The sequence below is a fragment of the Bos javanicus genome, chromosome 17, assembly GCF_032452875.1.
Source record: "Bos javanicus breed banteng chromosome 17, ARS-OSU_banteng_1.0, whole genome shotgun sequence".
NCBI classification, from domain to species: domain Eukaryota; kingdom Metazoa; phylum Chordata; class Mammalia; order Artiodactyla; family Bovidae; genus Bos; species Bos javanicus.
In genome coordinates, this window is record NC_083884.1 from 70,895,257 (window position 1) to 70,909,300 (window position 14,044).

The 14,044-nt window shown below is 51.9% G+C and overlaps 1 protein-coding gene across 7 annotated transcripts in view; it reads left to right on the forward strand.

Annotated features, from left to right (window-relative positions):
• The window catches only part of DEPDC5 (DEP domain containing 5, GATOR1 subcomplex subunit), a 72,776-nt gene that overhangs the window by 48,255 nt on the left and 10,477 nt on the right, over nucleotides 1–14,044 (forward strand). For 3 of the 7 annotated variants that reach the window (XM_061385433.1, XM_061385429.1, XM_061385430.1), the window contains 6 exons: nucleotides 3,937–4,045; nucleotides 6,745–6,810; nucleotides 9,324–9,478; nucleotides 11,997–12,074; nucleotides 12,443–12,575; nucleotides 13,766–13,874. In XM_061385433.1, coding sequence (XP_061241417.1) covers nucleotides 3,937–4,045; nucleotides 6,745–6,810; nucleotides 9,324–9,478; nucleotides 11,997–12,074; nucleotides 12,443–12,575; nucleotides 13,766–13,874 — 650 coding nt within the window. Of the gene's footprint in view, nucleotides 1–2,097; nucleotides 2,144–3,936; nucleotides 4,046–6,744; nucleotides 6,811–9,323; nucleotides 9,479–11,996; nucleotides 12,076–12,442; nucleotides 12,576–13,765; nucleotides 13,875–14,044 lie in introns of those variants that run through there. The other 4 variants (XM_061385431.1, XM_061385432.1, XM_061385434.1 and 1 more) reach the window with 3 other exon arrangements.

Below are 14,044 nucleotides of genomic sequence, written 5' to 3' on the forward strand. Positions count from 1 at the left end.
TTTTATTTCTTATAAAACCCCAGACATCTCATCTCTTCCTCTATAAGATTTCAGTGTGCATCTCTGAAAGACAAGTACTCTTAAAGCCGTAATATCATAATTCACCTAAGAAGTCACAGCAGTTCCTTAATATCGTGAAATATTCATGCAGCGTCTTTGGCAGAAGTGGTGTTTTCAGAGATGGGTCCTGCATATGGGAAGGCCTGGTAGATGGTCTCAGGAGGCAGAGGCCTAACTGGTCCAGGCGATAGGCAACAGAGGCTGGAGGCAAGGATGGGGTAGAGAGAAAGGGATACAGTGGGGAGGGAAGAGAGTGGCCAGGGTGACGGTGGGGGGGCGGGGGCGGACAGATGACAGGCAAAGCTGGGATAGGTCAGGCCCATGATTGAGCGTGCTGGGGCCTCCAGAAAATCTGACCCAGGAAAGACCCCACAACTCTACCTGCAGATTGTCCCTTAGCTAATCACAGACCTTTCCTGCTGGAAAAAAAGAACAAGGAACATATGTTGCTGGGAGGGGTGTGAAGCTGGAGGTGGGGGAATCTTATTTTAATGTGTCAGTGAGTCATTGTTCCGAGCGCTCCATGGAGCCTCTTTCTGCTCAGATGGAAAGAGGAGAGATGCCTTGGGGTGACAGTGTCCCCTAATGTGTGGGGGGCGCTCAGCTGACCCCATAGCAGGAGGCAGAACAGGGCGCCCTGAGATGTATTTTCCCCCAGATGGCTGCTCCCAGGCGACGTGGTGCCTCTTCTCAGAGCTGGAGGCCGAGCAGAGGCCGAGCAGAGGGAGCCAGGCCTTTATGTAATGTTTGCTCATGTGGCATTTTTTACCTTGTGCTTTTCTTTATTTTTTGCTACCCCAAGCAGATCCAGTTTTATTATGGAAAACTGCGTTGCAGCAGTATGAAGAAGAGCTTTAGAAGTTTCACCTGTAGGCCTGCCGTCTTATCACATGTCTCGGTTTCCTCCGGTTCCCCTGAGTCTTTGCCTGGAGGTGCTCACGTGGCATCAGGCTCTCGTGGGAGGCAGGGGCCACGGGAGAAGGGCTGTGGGCAGTATGGGCTCCGTGGCTTCTGTTTGATGGAGAGAAACTGACACCAGGGAGTCAGAGCAGGGAGCGAGCCCACGTGGCAGTCATCGTGGCCTCTGGGAAGAAGGCAGCGTGCCCCATACGTCTCTCGTGTGGGCATGCACAGCATAGCAGTTTTTTTTGGTGGCATTCCCTCCCCTGAGCTGTGGAGCCTCTAAGGGCACGGATAGGTCCCAGGTGTCTCTGAATCCCCAACCCCTGGTCCATAGGTCAGCACATAGATTGCAGCCCAGTGCACGAGGGTTGTCACGCACATCAGACGAGGGAACACTGGAGCACACCCAGGGAAATGGCCATGGCTCCCAGGAAGCATAGGAGGACGTCCCAGTGGGTGTGTGTGGACAAGGCCCAGAGGAACATGCCATGATGTGATGCAGAGACGGCACGATGTACGGGGCTCAGGCACAGTTGAACTTTTAGTCTGCTTTTCATATGTGAATCACCCTTCAGAGTAGCCAAGCGATTGGTGTGGGGAGGTGTTTGTCTCTCCAGTATTCAAGCTAATGGGTCCAGAGGGAGTGCTCGAACATTACCACGTGTGGGCTCCTATGTGCTTACGGATCTAGCAGAGATCACCAGTGACCGCTCACATCGCCAGATGCCAAGGCCTCCAGATAGAAGCACACAGCATGCTTGAGAAGTTCCTGCCCATCAAGCCTAAATGTGCTCAAACCTCTAGATACAATTTCTAGTTCTCAGGAAGTGCTGGGCGCAGAGGAGCGGGGTAAACAATAAAGGGATGTGATGAGCACATCCAGATGGTAAATTTACAAGACCAGTGGGCTCCTTTCTCCCACAGATAAATTGCAGGATATGGAGAGATGAAAAGAGCTTCCGGCTTAAAGGATGCTCGAGAGACATGACTGACTGCAGCATAGGGACCTTAACTGCATCCAGCAAACACACTGTAAAAAGTTTTTTTGGAGACAATTAGAGAAATAATGATACTAGAAAATTTTAAAAAATTTAAGTGTGTTGATGGGATTGTTATTCTTTTATTTTCTTCTAGAGATGCAATACACACTGAAGTGTTTACAGATGAAATAATAGCATATGTGAGTTTTGCTTCCAAATAATCGGGGTGGGTAGGTATAGATGGGACAAGATTGGCTCCATCATAAATGATCCTGGGGTCCAGGTAAATCATGGGTTTGATTAATTATCCTGTATTTTCATATGGGTTTGAAAATTTTCCATGATAAAAGCTAAAAAGAGAAAGTGTAGCAAGTTACTATGGAAACCAGTTTTTAATCTCCGATATGAGTTAACCTCACCATCAGTAACAGACGTGTCAGAATTTAAGATGAGAGAAACGTCACGAATTGGTTTCCCAGGGGAGGGAGGGGGCAGAGGACCGAGGGAGAGGCCCCGCTGCAGGAAAAGCCCCTGACGCCTCCGGTCTCCCCCTGGAAGTGAGCCGGGTTAGACCAGGGCCAGGCGTTTACACCCTTTGGTGATGGTTCATTGTCCCCAGGCAGCCTGGGGAAGGGCATGGGCCCCCCTGGAGGGCTGCTGGGGGGCCGCTGGACAAAACGGCAGCTCCTGATGCAGTGCAGCCACACGAGGGTCTGAGCCTCACAGTGCCCACTGCAAGTAGGGTGTGTGACAGTAACACCTGAGCATTTAAGACTGGGATGTGAGCCTCCTGGAACTTACCAAATAAAGATTCAGTGACACTTTAAAAGTCTAATTTGGGGGCTCATTTGAGTTACAGTTTGTTATTGCTTAGTCGTTAAGTCACGTCTGATTCTTTTTGTGACCCCGTGGACTGACCCATCACCGACTCAATGGACGTGAGTTTGAGTAAACTCCGGGAGTTGGTGATGGACAGGGAGGCCTGGCGTGCTGCAGTCCATGGGGTCGCAGAGTTGGACGTGACTGAGCGACTGGACTGAACTGAACTGAACTGAATGGACTGTAGCCCACTAGGCTCCTCTGTCTATGGGATTCTCCAAGAAAGAATACTGGAGTGGGAAGCCATTCTCTTCTCCAGAGGATCTTCCCAACCCAGGGATCAAACCCAGATCTCCCACATTGGCAGGTGGATTCTTTACCACTGAGCCACTTGGGAAGCCCTAAGTTACAATGATTCATGGTTTATTTTAGTATGGAAAAGAAATTAGAAAAATAAATGTGAAAGTAGGCATTTATGGACTCCAGAACCAATATAGGAGGAGATGTCATAAGAAAACCATAGTTGTCTTGTGTCTGAGATAATGCCTGTTATGTGCGTGGCTTTTTTTTTAGGGGGTGGGGAGGGATTAAGTGTGTGCATTTGCAAGATTAACACATCTTCAAAATGTGTGAAGAGTTGACACAGTCCACCCTATTTAGTTGTGCTGAACGGTAACACAGCCCTAATTTTCAGAGTGTGCTTCTGGTGGTCTATTTAATAAAAACTGAGGAAAAGCTCTGTCGCAGAGAGTTGAAAGCATGGTGTTCACGGATGGAGTGACTCAAACCATGTCACTTGCCTTTTCAAAGGAATACGTAAACCCTAAGCTGTGCCAAGATACTTTTATTTACTCGTTTATTTTTTGGCTGCACTGTGTGACATGCAGGATCTTATTTCCTCCACGAGGGGATTGAACCCACATCCTCTGCATCTTAACCACTGGACCACCAAGATGCTTTTAAAATTGAGCTATTTTCTGATTTTCAATGGCAGCTGGCAATCATTCAGGACAGTGAATGAAATTAAGGGCACCACACAGGGTCTGAGGAGAAGCAAAGGGAAAAGCGTGTTTCAGAGATGAGGGCCGCAGAGCAGCCTTCGGCTCGTCATGGCCGACGCTGGTCCTTCCTCGGGCTCTGAGCAGAACCGCCTGTGTGTGTTTCCTCCTCTCAGGTGCCTGGGAGAGCAGCAGGCAGCGGCACACGGGGTCAAGAGCTCCGCCCCGCCGGCCGAGAGTGGCGGTGTAGCCATGACTCCCACCTATGTGGACAGCCCACGAAAGGTAAAGGAGCCCCTTGGATGGGCAGGGGGCCAGCGTGTGCACTCAGGGCCTCGCCGTGGAAGGTAGCACACAGCCCTCGGAGCCAGAACCAAGTGTGCTGAGGAATTGGTGAACCCTTGGTAGCATCACTGTGTTGATGGCGGGACTTGTAAGGAAGCTGACTACCTGAGGAAAGCAGGTGTATTAGTCAGGTTAATTGGGTCAGTCAAGCCTGAAGGTCTGGCTTGAGCTGTGACGCTGGCCTCTGGTTTCCCTTCAGCTCCATCCTCAGCCCTCCCTGGTGAGGGTGAGAAGGGATGGGGGTGGGTGGGCAGGGGGAGGATAGAAAACGGCTGAAGCAGATTCCAGGAGAGCTCCCTCTTTGGTGAATGAAACGCCCATCAGTCAGCATAGACTCCTGAGAAGTAGTCAGACGGGAGTGTCCTGGGAGACAGAAACCAAAACCTGGGGCTTTGGCCCCTGCACAGGATTGGCGAGTACAGCAGAGGGGCTGAAAACTCCACAGGGCAGGCTTGTCCTGCCTTTGAAGACCAATAGGTACGACTCTGTCAGCTCCTTCTCCCCAGAAATTCAGAACCTGAGATCGTTCTCATGTGGCCGCACGTTCCCTCATCTGGTTTCTCTCACTCAGAGACTTAAGATTCAGTAGGCTTTTTTATTTTTCAACACTGTGGCCAACTTATATATCCATCTGCCTATTTATTTATTGTTCTACCACATCATGAAGATTTCCCCATCTCATTATTTCTCCAAAGCATGATTAAAAAAAAAAAAGTCACTATAAAATATTTCATCATGTGACTAGACCTTTATTTGTTTAAAACAACATGTATGTGGTTTCTGATTTTTAAAAATAGTTTTTGGTAAGTATTCCATAAAGTTTTTATAATTATTCTGCAGTGTCTCACAATTTCAAATAATGCTGCAACAGCCTTGCACATAACTATTTGATCACATCTCTGATTATTTCTTCAGGATAAGTTCCTAGAATTAGATGACTAGGATGGAGGGATTGAAATCTTGAGAAAAGTAGCAGCCGAGGCTGCAGGCAACTTGGGGAATTCATAGACCTGAGACGGCAAACCTTAAGAAATATTTTAGTCTTTGTGGGCTGAGAGGCAGGACCCAGGTTACCGTGTGGACTCTTCCTCCACCATTTAAAATTTGAAAAGCTCACAACTCACAGACTGGAACGGCCAGGGGACCAGATTTTTTTGTAGGCTGTTCTGCAAGCCCAGCTCTGAGACAGTGGCTCTGGGTCCAGTCCCCAGTGGAGTCTGTGCATCGGGAACGACCGTCAGTGAAGGAAGTCTTTTCGTCTGTCCTCGGGTGCCTCGTGTCAGCATCTCCACTTCTGTGTGCTCTGGCAGAGGAGGGGCGCCTGTGCTGTCCCCAGGACTAGAAGCCATGTGGGGACCGAACTGAGAAGTGGGCGCTTACAGCCACAAGGATTAGGGTTAACACATGCCAGTGGCCAAAAGGGAGGCTTGACCACAGCACTCCCCTTCTCATCCGGCTAGACAGTGAAGTCCACACAGGTGGCCAGGGGTCTGCCGGGTGTAGATTTCCAAGTGGTCCGGGGGAGGCAGAGGGGTCAGGAGACGGCCTGCCACTGTCTCCAGGGAGACTCCTACACGTCAGGACGTGTGGAGGGTACCCGCATGCGCGTTTCCGCTGCTCGTTACTGGAGCTTGTCGTGGCTGGTGGGCCGGGACAGCAGTCCTGGTAAAACAGACAGTGAAATGCTTCAGTGATTCTCCTTTTAGAATTAAAGAAAAGTTGTAGGCAAGCAGAGACCTTCAGGTATATGGAGTGCTAGTTCCAAATTTCAGTGATGACATAAAAAGTGCAAAGATTTTGAAGAGACAAGAGGATATGTCTTGACCTTAAGAAGGAAGGAGGGAGGGAGGTGTGATCGGAAAAGTTCTCTCTGCCGTTTATGTTTCAAGTCCACGGCAACCTGAACCCTGCAGGGATGGCGGGGAGGCCGCGCCAGGAGCTCCTCCTGGTGAGCATACACATGTCTGACACTATAAATGTTTCAGCGGCTTCGTGGTGTCGTTACACAACCAGTAGAGGAGAAGGTACTGCTGCTTCTGTGTCCCTGGTTCGCTTGGAAAATTTAACAAAAACTTTTCCTGCATTGAATCCTTTTCTCCCATCTGCTGCCATGTTTAGTAACAGGTGGAAGCACAAGCTTCAGGTGTCCACATATCACCCAGAAGCCTGGGGGTCTCCCCACCAGGCCAGGACCCTGCCCCCAGTCCTGCCCTGTGCCCCCACACACACAAGCTGCCCTGCGGCCTTCCCGTCCCCTCGGCATGGGTCTGAAGGACGTTCAGAGCTATGTCGGGGCGCAGGCATCCGAGCTTGGCTCTGATGAGACCTGAGGCGGTTGGGCACACCTTCCCCCAGGTGCTGCGCCTACATGGCTGGGATGCTGTGCCTGGGAAGGTGTGGGTTTCTGCTAACGCTTTGCATCTGGATATCTTCCTCCTGGGTGGATGGGTCTCTCTTTCTCTCTCTCTCTCTCTCTCTCTCTTTCCCTTTCCCCTCATGTGCCCTTCTTTCTCTCCTTCCCTCCTTGTTTTTGTTTTTTTCTCTCGTCCCTTCCTCCTCCTGCAATGGTTCACTGCTGGGCCACGTGCCATCCTCCACCCTCTTGCACCTGCCGCCGCTTCCTGCCGCTCTGACCTCAGGACGGGGCCTTCTTTATGGAGTTTGTCCGCAGCCCGCGCACAGCATCATCCGCCTTCTACCCGCAGGTCAGTCCAACCCCAGGGCCCTGCAGCCCATGCATGCCTGTCTGTCAGCTGAAGCCTTGACCTGGCCTTCAGCTTGGTTCTGAAAACACCTGGAATTGGGCTGAAGCCGAGTTTGAGGGGCAGTTGAAATTGAATTTGATCTTGGAGATGCAGTACCTTCTGTTGGTGGCGACAAAGGGGTATCAGTGTCCCCATCTTTGCCCACGTGGTTGCCACTGACATGGTAGCATCTTCCCCTTTAGGTGTTTTTGTCCATATGACGTAGCAACCTGACTTAAAGGTTGAACTCTTTTTTTTCCTGGTAAGCGTCATAAGGGCAGGGGAAGTTTTATCTTTTTTAACTTGTTATTTTATATTGATTAACCATGTAATCATACAAACACTAGTCTGGCCCACCATCTGCTTTTGTCAATAAAGTTTTATCGAAACACAGCCACACCCCTTCATTCACATTGATGGTTGCTTTTGTGCTTTTTCATGCAGAGTTGAGCAGTTTGAACAGGGCTTATAGCCCAAAAAGCCTAAAATAATTACCATCTGGTCCTTGACAGAAGATATTTGCCAACTTCTGATTTAGAAGATAACTCTTTAACCACATCCTTGTGTGGGCTGGTGGTGGGGTTCTGACTCAGGAGCGGTAGACAAGAGATAACCCACAGAGAGGCCCAGAAGGGGCACCTGTGCCAGAGAGCTGGGTCTGGTCCCCTCCATTAGCTTCTAACTTAGTTTCATGGCATGAAACCTCTTCCTAAGTCTTGCTGGTTGAGGGCAGATGGTGGTTGGTAATTGCAAGCTGCCTCTTGCTGCGTTTCTTTGTGTATTTATGGGGCTGGCAAAGTCTATGTGGTCCTTTTTTTTTTTTTTTTTTTTTTGGCAATTCATTGAGCCTGATGTAGAAGAGCACACTGGTTCTTTCAGAACCAGGGATGACTTTGTCTCCCAGGGGACCTTTGGTCATACCTGGAGGCATTTCTGTCACAGCTGGAGCAGAGGGAGATGATAAGGGGGTCGTGGTTAGCGTCTGGTGAGCAGAAGCCAGGGATGCTGCTGAGCGCCCACAGTGCACCCGGCGGTCCCCACAACAAAGGCTTCATGGGCGCTCAGGCACTCTTGTGACCCCAAGGCTGTAGCCCGCCAGGCTCCTCTGACAATGGGATTCTTCAGGCAAGAATACCGGAGTGGGTTGCCATTTCTTCCTTCAAGGGATCTTTCCGGCTCAGGAATTAAACCTGCATTACAGGTGGGTTCTCTACCACTGAGCCAGCTGGGAAGTTCCCACAACAAAGGCTTATCTGACCCCTAATGGCAGCAGTACCGTGGTTGAGACGCTCTCTTTTATTTAGGAGTGATATTTTTTTTATCATCTAATAGAGTATCTGATACTCTTCTTCTGGAAGTACTCGAGAACCCCGTGTGAGAGAGGCCAGGCATCTTGTATCTTGCCAGAAGCACTCTTGAAGGCTTGCCTTCTCTCCAGACGTTCTCTCCAGACGTCCGCTGTCCCGTGCAGCCTCTCTAGGTGGGCGGGTCATCGTCCTGCCCGTCAGGCTGTTTAAAGGGAATGAGACAGAAAACCATGACAGGAAGCAGAACGTGCCAGCCCCAGGCGAGGGTCCGAGACTGAAAGTAGAGAAGGAGATTTCTGTTTGGGGAGCAGAGTGAGTCAGGGAGCGTCTCACTAAGGGAGCAGCACTTGGAACACAGCATTTGTAGCCCACATTGGTGGGGAAGGGCGTCCCGGCGGGGCACACAGACAGGATTGAACACCAGGGTTGACTCTGCTGGAAATGCAGCCGTGGGTGTGGGGGTGTGTGTGCGGAAGCCCCCAGTTCTGCGAGTCGGGTCTCAGTCCGATAGCTTGTGGGGAGACTGGAAAGATATCAGGGTAACAGAGTGATGGGGTGAGAATTGTCCTTTAGGAGGGTGAAGCTGGAGTGCTCGCAGGTAGGGTGTGTGTGGGGTGGGGTCAGTGGGAGCCGGGGGGTTCATGGGCAGATCTGGTGGGCTCTGGGAGTCAGTGGAGGGGAGGCCACAGGACGAGGCCTCTCCTTAGGGGTGAAGCGGGAGAAGGGGGCTTCAGGTGTGCCTGAGGTGTGAACCTGGATAAACAAGAAGACTGTCCGCACCCGGGACGGACGTGGGCGAGGAGGATAGGGCTGGGGGTCAGAGCTGCTTGTCTCTGTGCTGTCTCCCTCCTCCCAGCCCTGGGGGGACACCAGCTTCCTCACTCCTCCTCCGGGGTTTCTTCAGTGCACACCTTGTGGCTTGAGTCAGGTGCTGGTCTGGGGGGTTCGCTGTGCACAGTGGCCTCCCATGGCCTCGGTTTGGGGTGCAGGAACTCCTCCTACTCTGATGGAAGGGGGTGCACGCCTGGTGGGGGGTGGTCCCTGCACGCTTTAACTCTTCCCCCGGGGACCAGCGGGGACTGGGAAGGAGAGGGACAAGAAGGACCGTACATGTGAACAGCCCGAAAGGTTTTTGGGTTCTGGCATTAACTTTTAAATCTCCTGCAGGTGTCTCTGGACCAGACGGCCGCCCCGGTGCTGGACGGCAGCAGCTTGGGGGTGAGCACAGGCCAGTCCGTGGACAGGGGCAACAGCCAGACCTTCGGGAACTTGCAGAGCTTGGGGGAACAGGGCTTCCCCTCCGCAAACTCCAGCGATAGTGGGTGAGCCTCAGGAAGACCACACTTGTGCTCCTGGGAGGTGGGGATGCTCTGACCGCAGAGGCTGCAGAGGCCGGGGGTCTGGATCTCGGGCCGGAGTTCTAACTCGGCTACGAGTTATGTCTGGGAGCCCAGACCAGTCAGTCCTCACCGGCACCTTCCGACAGGGCTGGTGGTCTGTGCCCTGCCCTCCTCACAGGCTCCTGTAGAGACACCACGGCATCAGGTGCTGTGTGGGATCTGGGCTCGTCCGGCCTCTCGTGTCTCTAGGCCCACGTCCCCACCAAGCCTGGTGGACGCTTCACCTCCGGGGCACAGGAAAGGCATGCACGTTGCTGCTTCCTTGTCGCTCACGAGGGTAGAACAGCAGGTTCTCTTCTGCTTTTGGAGGAGGAACTGGGAATGTCTAGGCTGGAGAAGGCCGGGACCTACACGAGTCAGAACGCCTGGCTGAATTACAGAGAACACACTCCATCTCACGGCAGAGAGCCCCAGGCAGCTGGTCCTGCCTCAGGGAACCAGGCTCTGCCGCTGATGATGTTCACATGACGGGGTGGCCTCTGTCCAAACGCTTGTCACAGGGACTCAGGCATCGGAAGGAAGTTCACTTCCAGGGTCTTTCTTTAAAGGCTCCTTTAACCCCTGAGGTTCTGAAATGCTCTGGTGGGTCCTGGACCCACCGAGTAGGAAGAGGAGACCAAGACGGGTGCCCGGGGAGGGGGCGGGGGTTAAGGAGCTTCCGGATAAGCCCCAGGTTTGGTGTGACCCGTGCCTGTGTGTCCTGTGCCCAGGGACCTGGGTTCAGTTGCTGAGTATTCAGCATCTTTATGATCCGTCATATCGTCAGGGAAGAGCTCGCGCAGCAGGTGATGGAAAGCTCTGGGCACTGGGAGCAGGCAGACGGGATTCAAATGTGGACCCTTGATGCCTCCTGGCTCTTTGACCTTCACCAGTTGTTTTTTTTGGCCATGCCATGTGGCATGTGGGATCTCGGTTCCCCAACCAGGGATTGAACCTGTGCCTCATACCTTGAAAGCTCGGAGTCTTAACTACTGGACTGCCAGGGAAGTCCCCTTCACCAGCATCTTCCACGTCTCCAAGTTCAAAAGGGTGGCTGTTACTCTTGTGTTTAGAATCTTTGACCGCTTTGGACTTGGTGGGTGTCAGTCCATGCTCAGTATTTTACACATGTTAACCTCTCAGCAACCCTGGAGGACAGGAACAGTGTCCTCCCCAGCTTATAGATGGGGAAACTGAAGCCAAGCGAAACCAGAGGCCCTCCCACTGGTGGTGATGACCGTGGGATTCTGGCCCCCGTGCTCTGACCACAGTACCTGGTGCTTCTGTGTGTGCTGAGTCGCTCAGTCGTGTCCAACTCTGCGACCCCGTGGACTGTAGCCCACCAGGCTCTCCTCTATCCGTGGGGATTCTCCAGGCAAGAATACTGAAGTGGGTTGCCATGCCCTCCTCCAAGGGATCTTCCCAGCCCAGGGATCGAACCTTCGTCTCCTGCAGCTCCCACACTGCGGGCAGATTCTTTACCCCTGAGGCACCAGGGAAGAAGGATGTGGTGTGTGGGAGGCCCAGAGCTTCCCTCCAGGGAAATATCTTGGAAGTGGTCGGGCCTGACATAGATTATTCAAAGGGGAGATGCTTGTTAAAGGAAGCAAGTTAGGACACAAAACCACTTTGAATTCTTCTTTTTTTTAAAATAAATTTGTTTAATTGGAGGATAACTATCTGTAACTGCTTTACAGTGTCGTGTTGGTCTCTGCCCTGCAGCCACGTGAGTCATCATAGGTGTACCCAGGTCCCCTCCCTCCTGAAACTCCCTCCCACCCCACCCCTCTAGATTGTCGAAGAGCACCGGGTTGAGCCTTCTGTGTGACAGAGCACCTGCCCTTTAGCTAACTAAATATTTCACATGTGGTACTGTGTATATTTCAGTGCTACTGTCTCAATTCATCCCACCCTCTTCTGCCCCCGCTGGGTCTGTAAGTCTGTTCTGTGGGTCTGAGTCTCTGTTTCTGCCCCACAAATAGGTTTATCAGATCAGCCCAACCAGCCCAGCTTGAGGGCAGCCACAATGTCATATATAGTCCCTGGGGGACACGGGGACCCAAGGATGGGGTTTAAATACATATATATATATATATATATATATATATATATATACACACACACACACACACACACACTTCTTTGGAAAGGGCTTCCCTTGTGGCTCAGATGGAAAAGAATCTGCCTGCGGTGTTTAATCCCTGGGTTGGGACGATCTCCTGGAGAAGGAAATGGCAACCCAGTCCAGTGTTCCTGCCTGGAGAATTCCATGGACAGAGGAGCTTGGTGGGCTACAGTAAATGGGGTCGTAAAGAGCTGGACATGACTGAGTGACTAACACACACACACACGCTTTGGAAGCAGGATAGCCCCGCTGAGATACCCCCAGGATGTAGCTGTCCATACTTTGCTTCAGTGTCTTCAGTGTCCAGATCATCCTGGCTTCCTTCTCTGTTTGCAGCGCTCAGCAACTGGTGGCCAGCTCTCTGACATCTTCCTCCACCCTGGTGGAGATCCTGGAGGCCATGAAGCACCCCTCGTAAGTGGCTGAATGCAGGGGGTCAGAGGATCCCATGGCGTGAGCCAGGGTGCTGCTCAGGCAGTGCGGTTTGGTGGGTTTATACCTGACTCCTCAACAGCTGTGTGGCCTTGGGCAAGTTACTTGACCTCTCTGAGCCCTGTTACCTTGTTTGTAAAGCAGGGACTACAGTGGTTGAGTCACAGGTATTCTGAAGGCCAGGTCTTCCCCTCCCCCTTCTCCTTTCCCCCGTCACACCTTCTTGTCCCGCCACAGGGATTTCTCTGGGTCTGGGAAGAGTGGGGAGAGATTGCACTGTGAGGGTCCTCACTTAAGTGGGGGACCTTTTTTTACCTTCTGTCTCTCCTTGTTGCCTCCTTGGAACTCAGGACAGGTGTCCAGCTGCTCCCTGAGCAGAAGGGCCTCTCGCCAAGCTGCTTCATCAGCGCAGAGGTGGTGCACTGGCTGGTGAACAATGTGGAGGGGGTACAGACGCAGGCCATGGCCATCGACATCATGCAGGTGAGACCAGGGGCGGGGGGTGCTGACCGATGCCTCACGGGCCCATCTTGCTTTGAAAGGCACTTCTATACCTGACTTAAACGTTAGGCAGGATCTGCCACGTGCACTGAGGTGTTTTGGGCAGAATCTATACTTCTGACCCTCGGAGGGGAGTCCCAGTGAAAAGTGCCCAGGCAAAGCCTTCTCTCTGCCTCAGCGCCTTCCTGGCTCCCTGCTCTTCCCAGAGCGCCGGGCACAGCCGAGTGTGGTCTGTCTGCATCTCATTCATCCTTCGCCCTGACCGGGCCCTTTGAGAACAGGGCAGCTCTGACTATGTGTTTCCACGACACCGGTGCCCGAGTATTGCTTGGCATGTGGTAGGCACTGAGCCAGCCCTTGCAGAATTTAATGACATCGTTCGGAGCTGGGATTAAACTCGAGAAGTGGGCAAGGGAAAGGTCAGCGCACACTGTCCTGTCCACACAGAGGCCCCCATGGAGAATCAGTAACGTTTGATCAATATGTGTCCATATAATGAAATTATTAAAAACATACATGAGAATTACATTACACTAACCATTTATTTCTAGATAGAGAAGAAGGGAGTGAGACATGGGAGAATCCATAGAGATTTTAAAGTTTTGTTTAGTTTTCTTTGGCTACGCTGCATGGCTTGTGGGATCTTAAACAAAAATCTCTTTAAATCCAGAGAAGGCAATGGCACCCCACTCCAGTACTCCTGCCTGGAAAATCCCATGGACAGAGGAGCCTGGTAGGCTGCAGTCCATGGGGTCGCTGAGGGTCAGACACGACTGAGCGACTTCACTTTGATTTTTCACTTTCGTGCATTGGCGAAGGAAATGGCAACCCACTCCAGTGTTCTTGCCTGGAGTATCCCAGGGACGGGGAGCCTGGTGGGCTGCCGTCTATGGGGTCACACAGAGTTGGACACGACTGAAGTGACTTAGCAGTGTAGCAGCAGCAAAAAGTTAAATTAGTCGAAGGTGGCTGATGGTATGGCCTGGGTTTTCTTTGTACTTGTCTGTGTTTGAAATACCTAATGACACTGTATTATGCGTTTGCATTTTATAGTGTCATCTGTATCAGGCACAGCGTTTAACATAGTGCCACCGATATAGCTGATGGCAGGAGAGTGGGGTCTGAGGGGTTCCCCTGCAGGAATTTCAGAGTTTTGCTGACTCTCCTTCTAGAAAATGCTGGAAGAGCAGCTCATTACACACGCCTCTGGTGAAGCCTGGCGGACCTTCATCTACGGCTTCTATTTCTACAAGATCGTGATGGACAGAGATCCTGAGCGAGGTGAGGCTGACTATTGCCTACGAAGCAGGTATTTCCTGGCAATCAGATCAGATCAGATCAGTCGCTCAATCGTGTCCGACTCTCTGCGACCCCATGAATCGCAGCACACCAGGCCTCCCTGTCCATCACCAACTCCCGGAGTTCACTGAGACTCACGTCCGTCGAGTCAG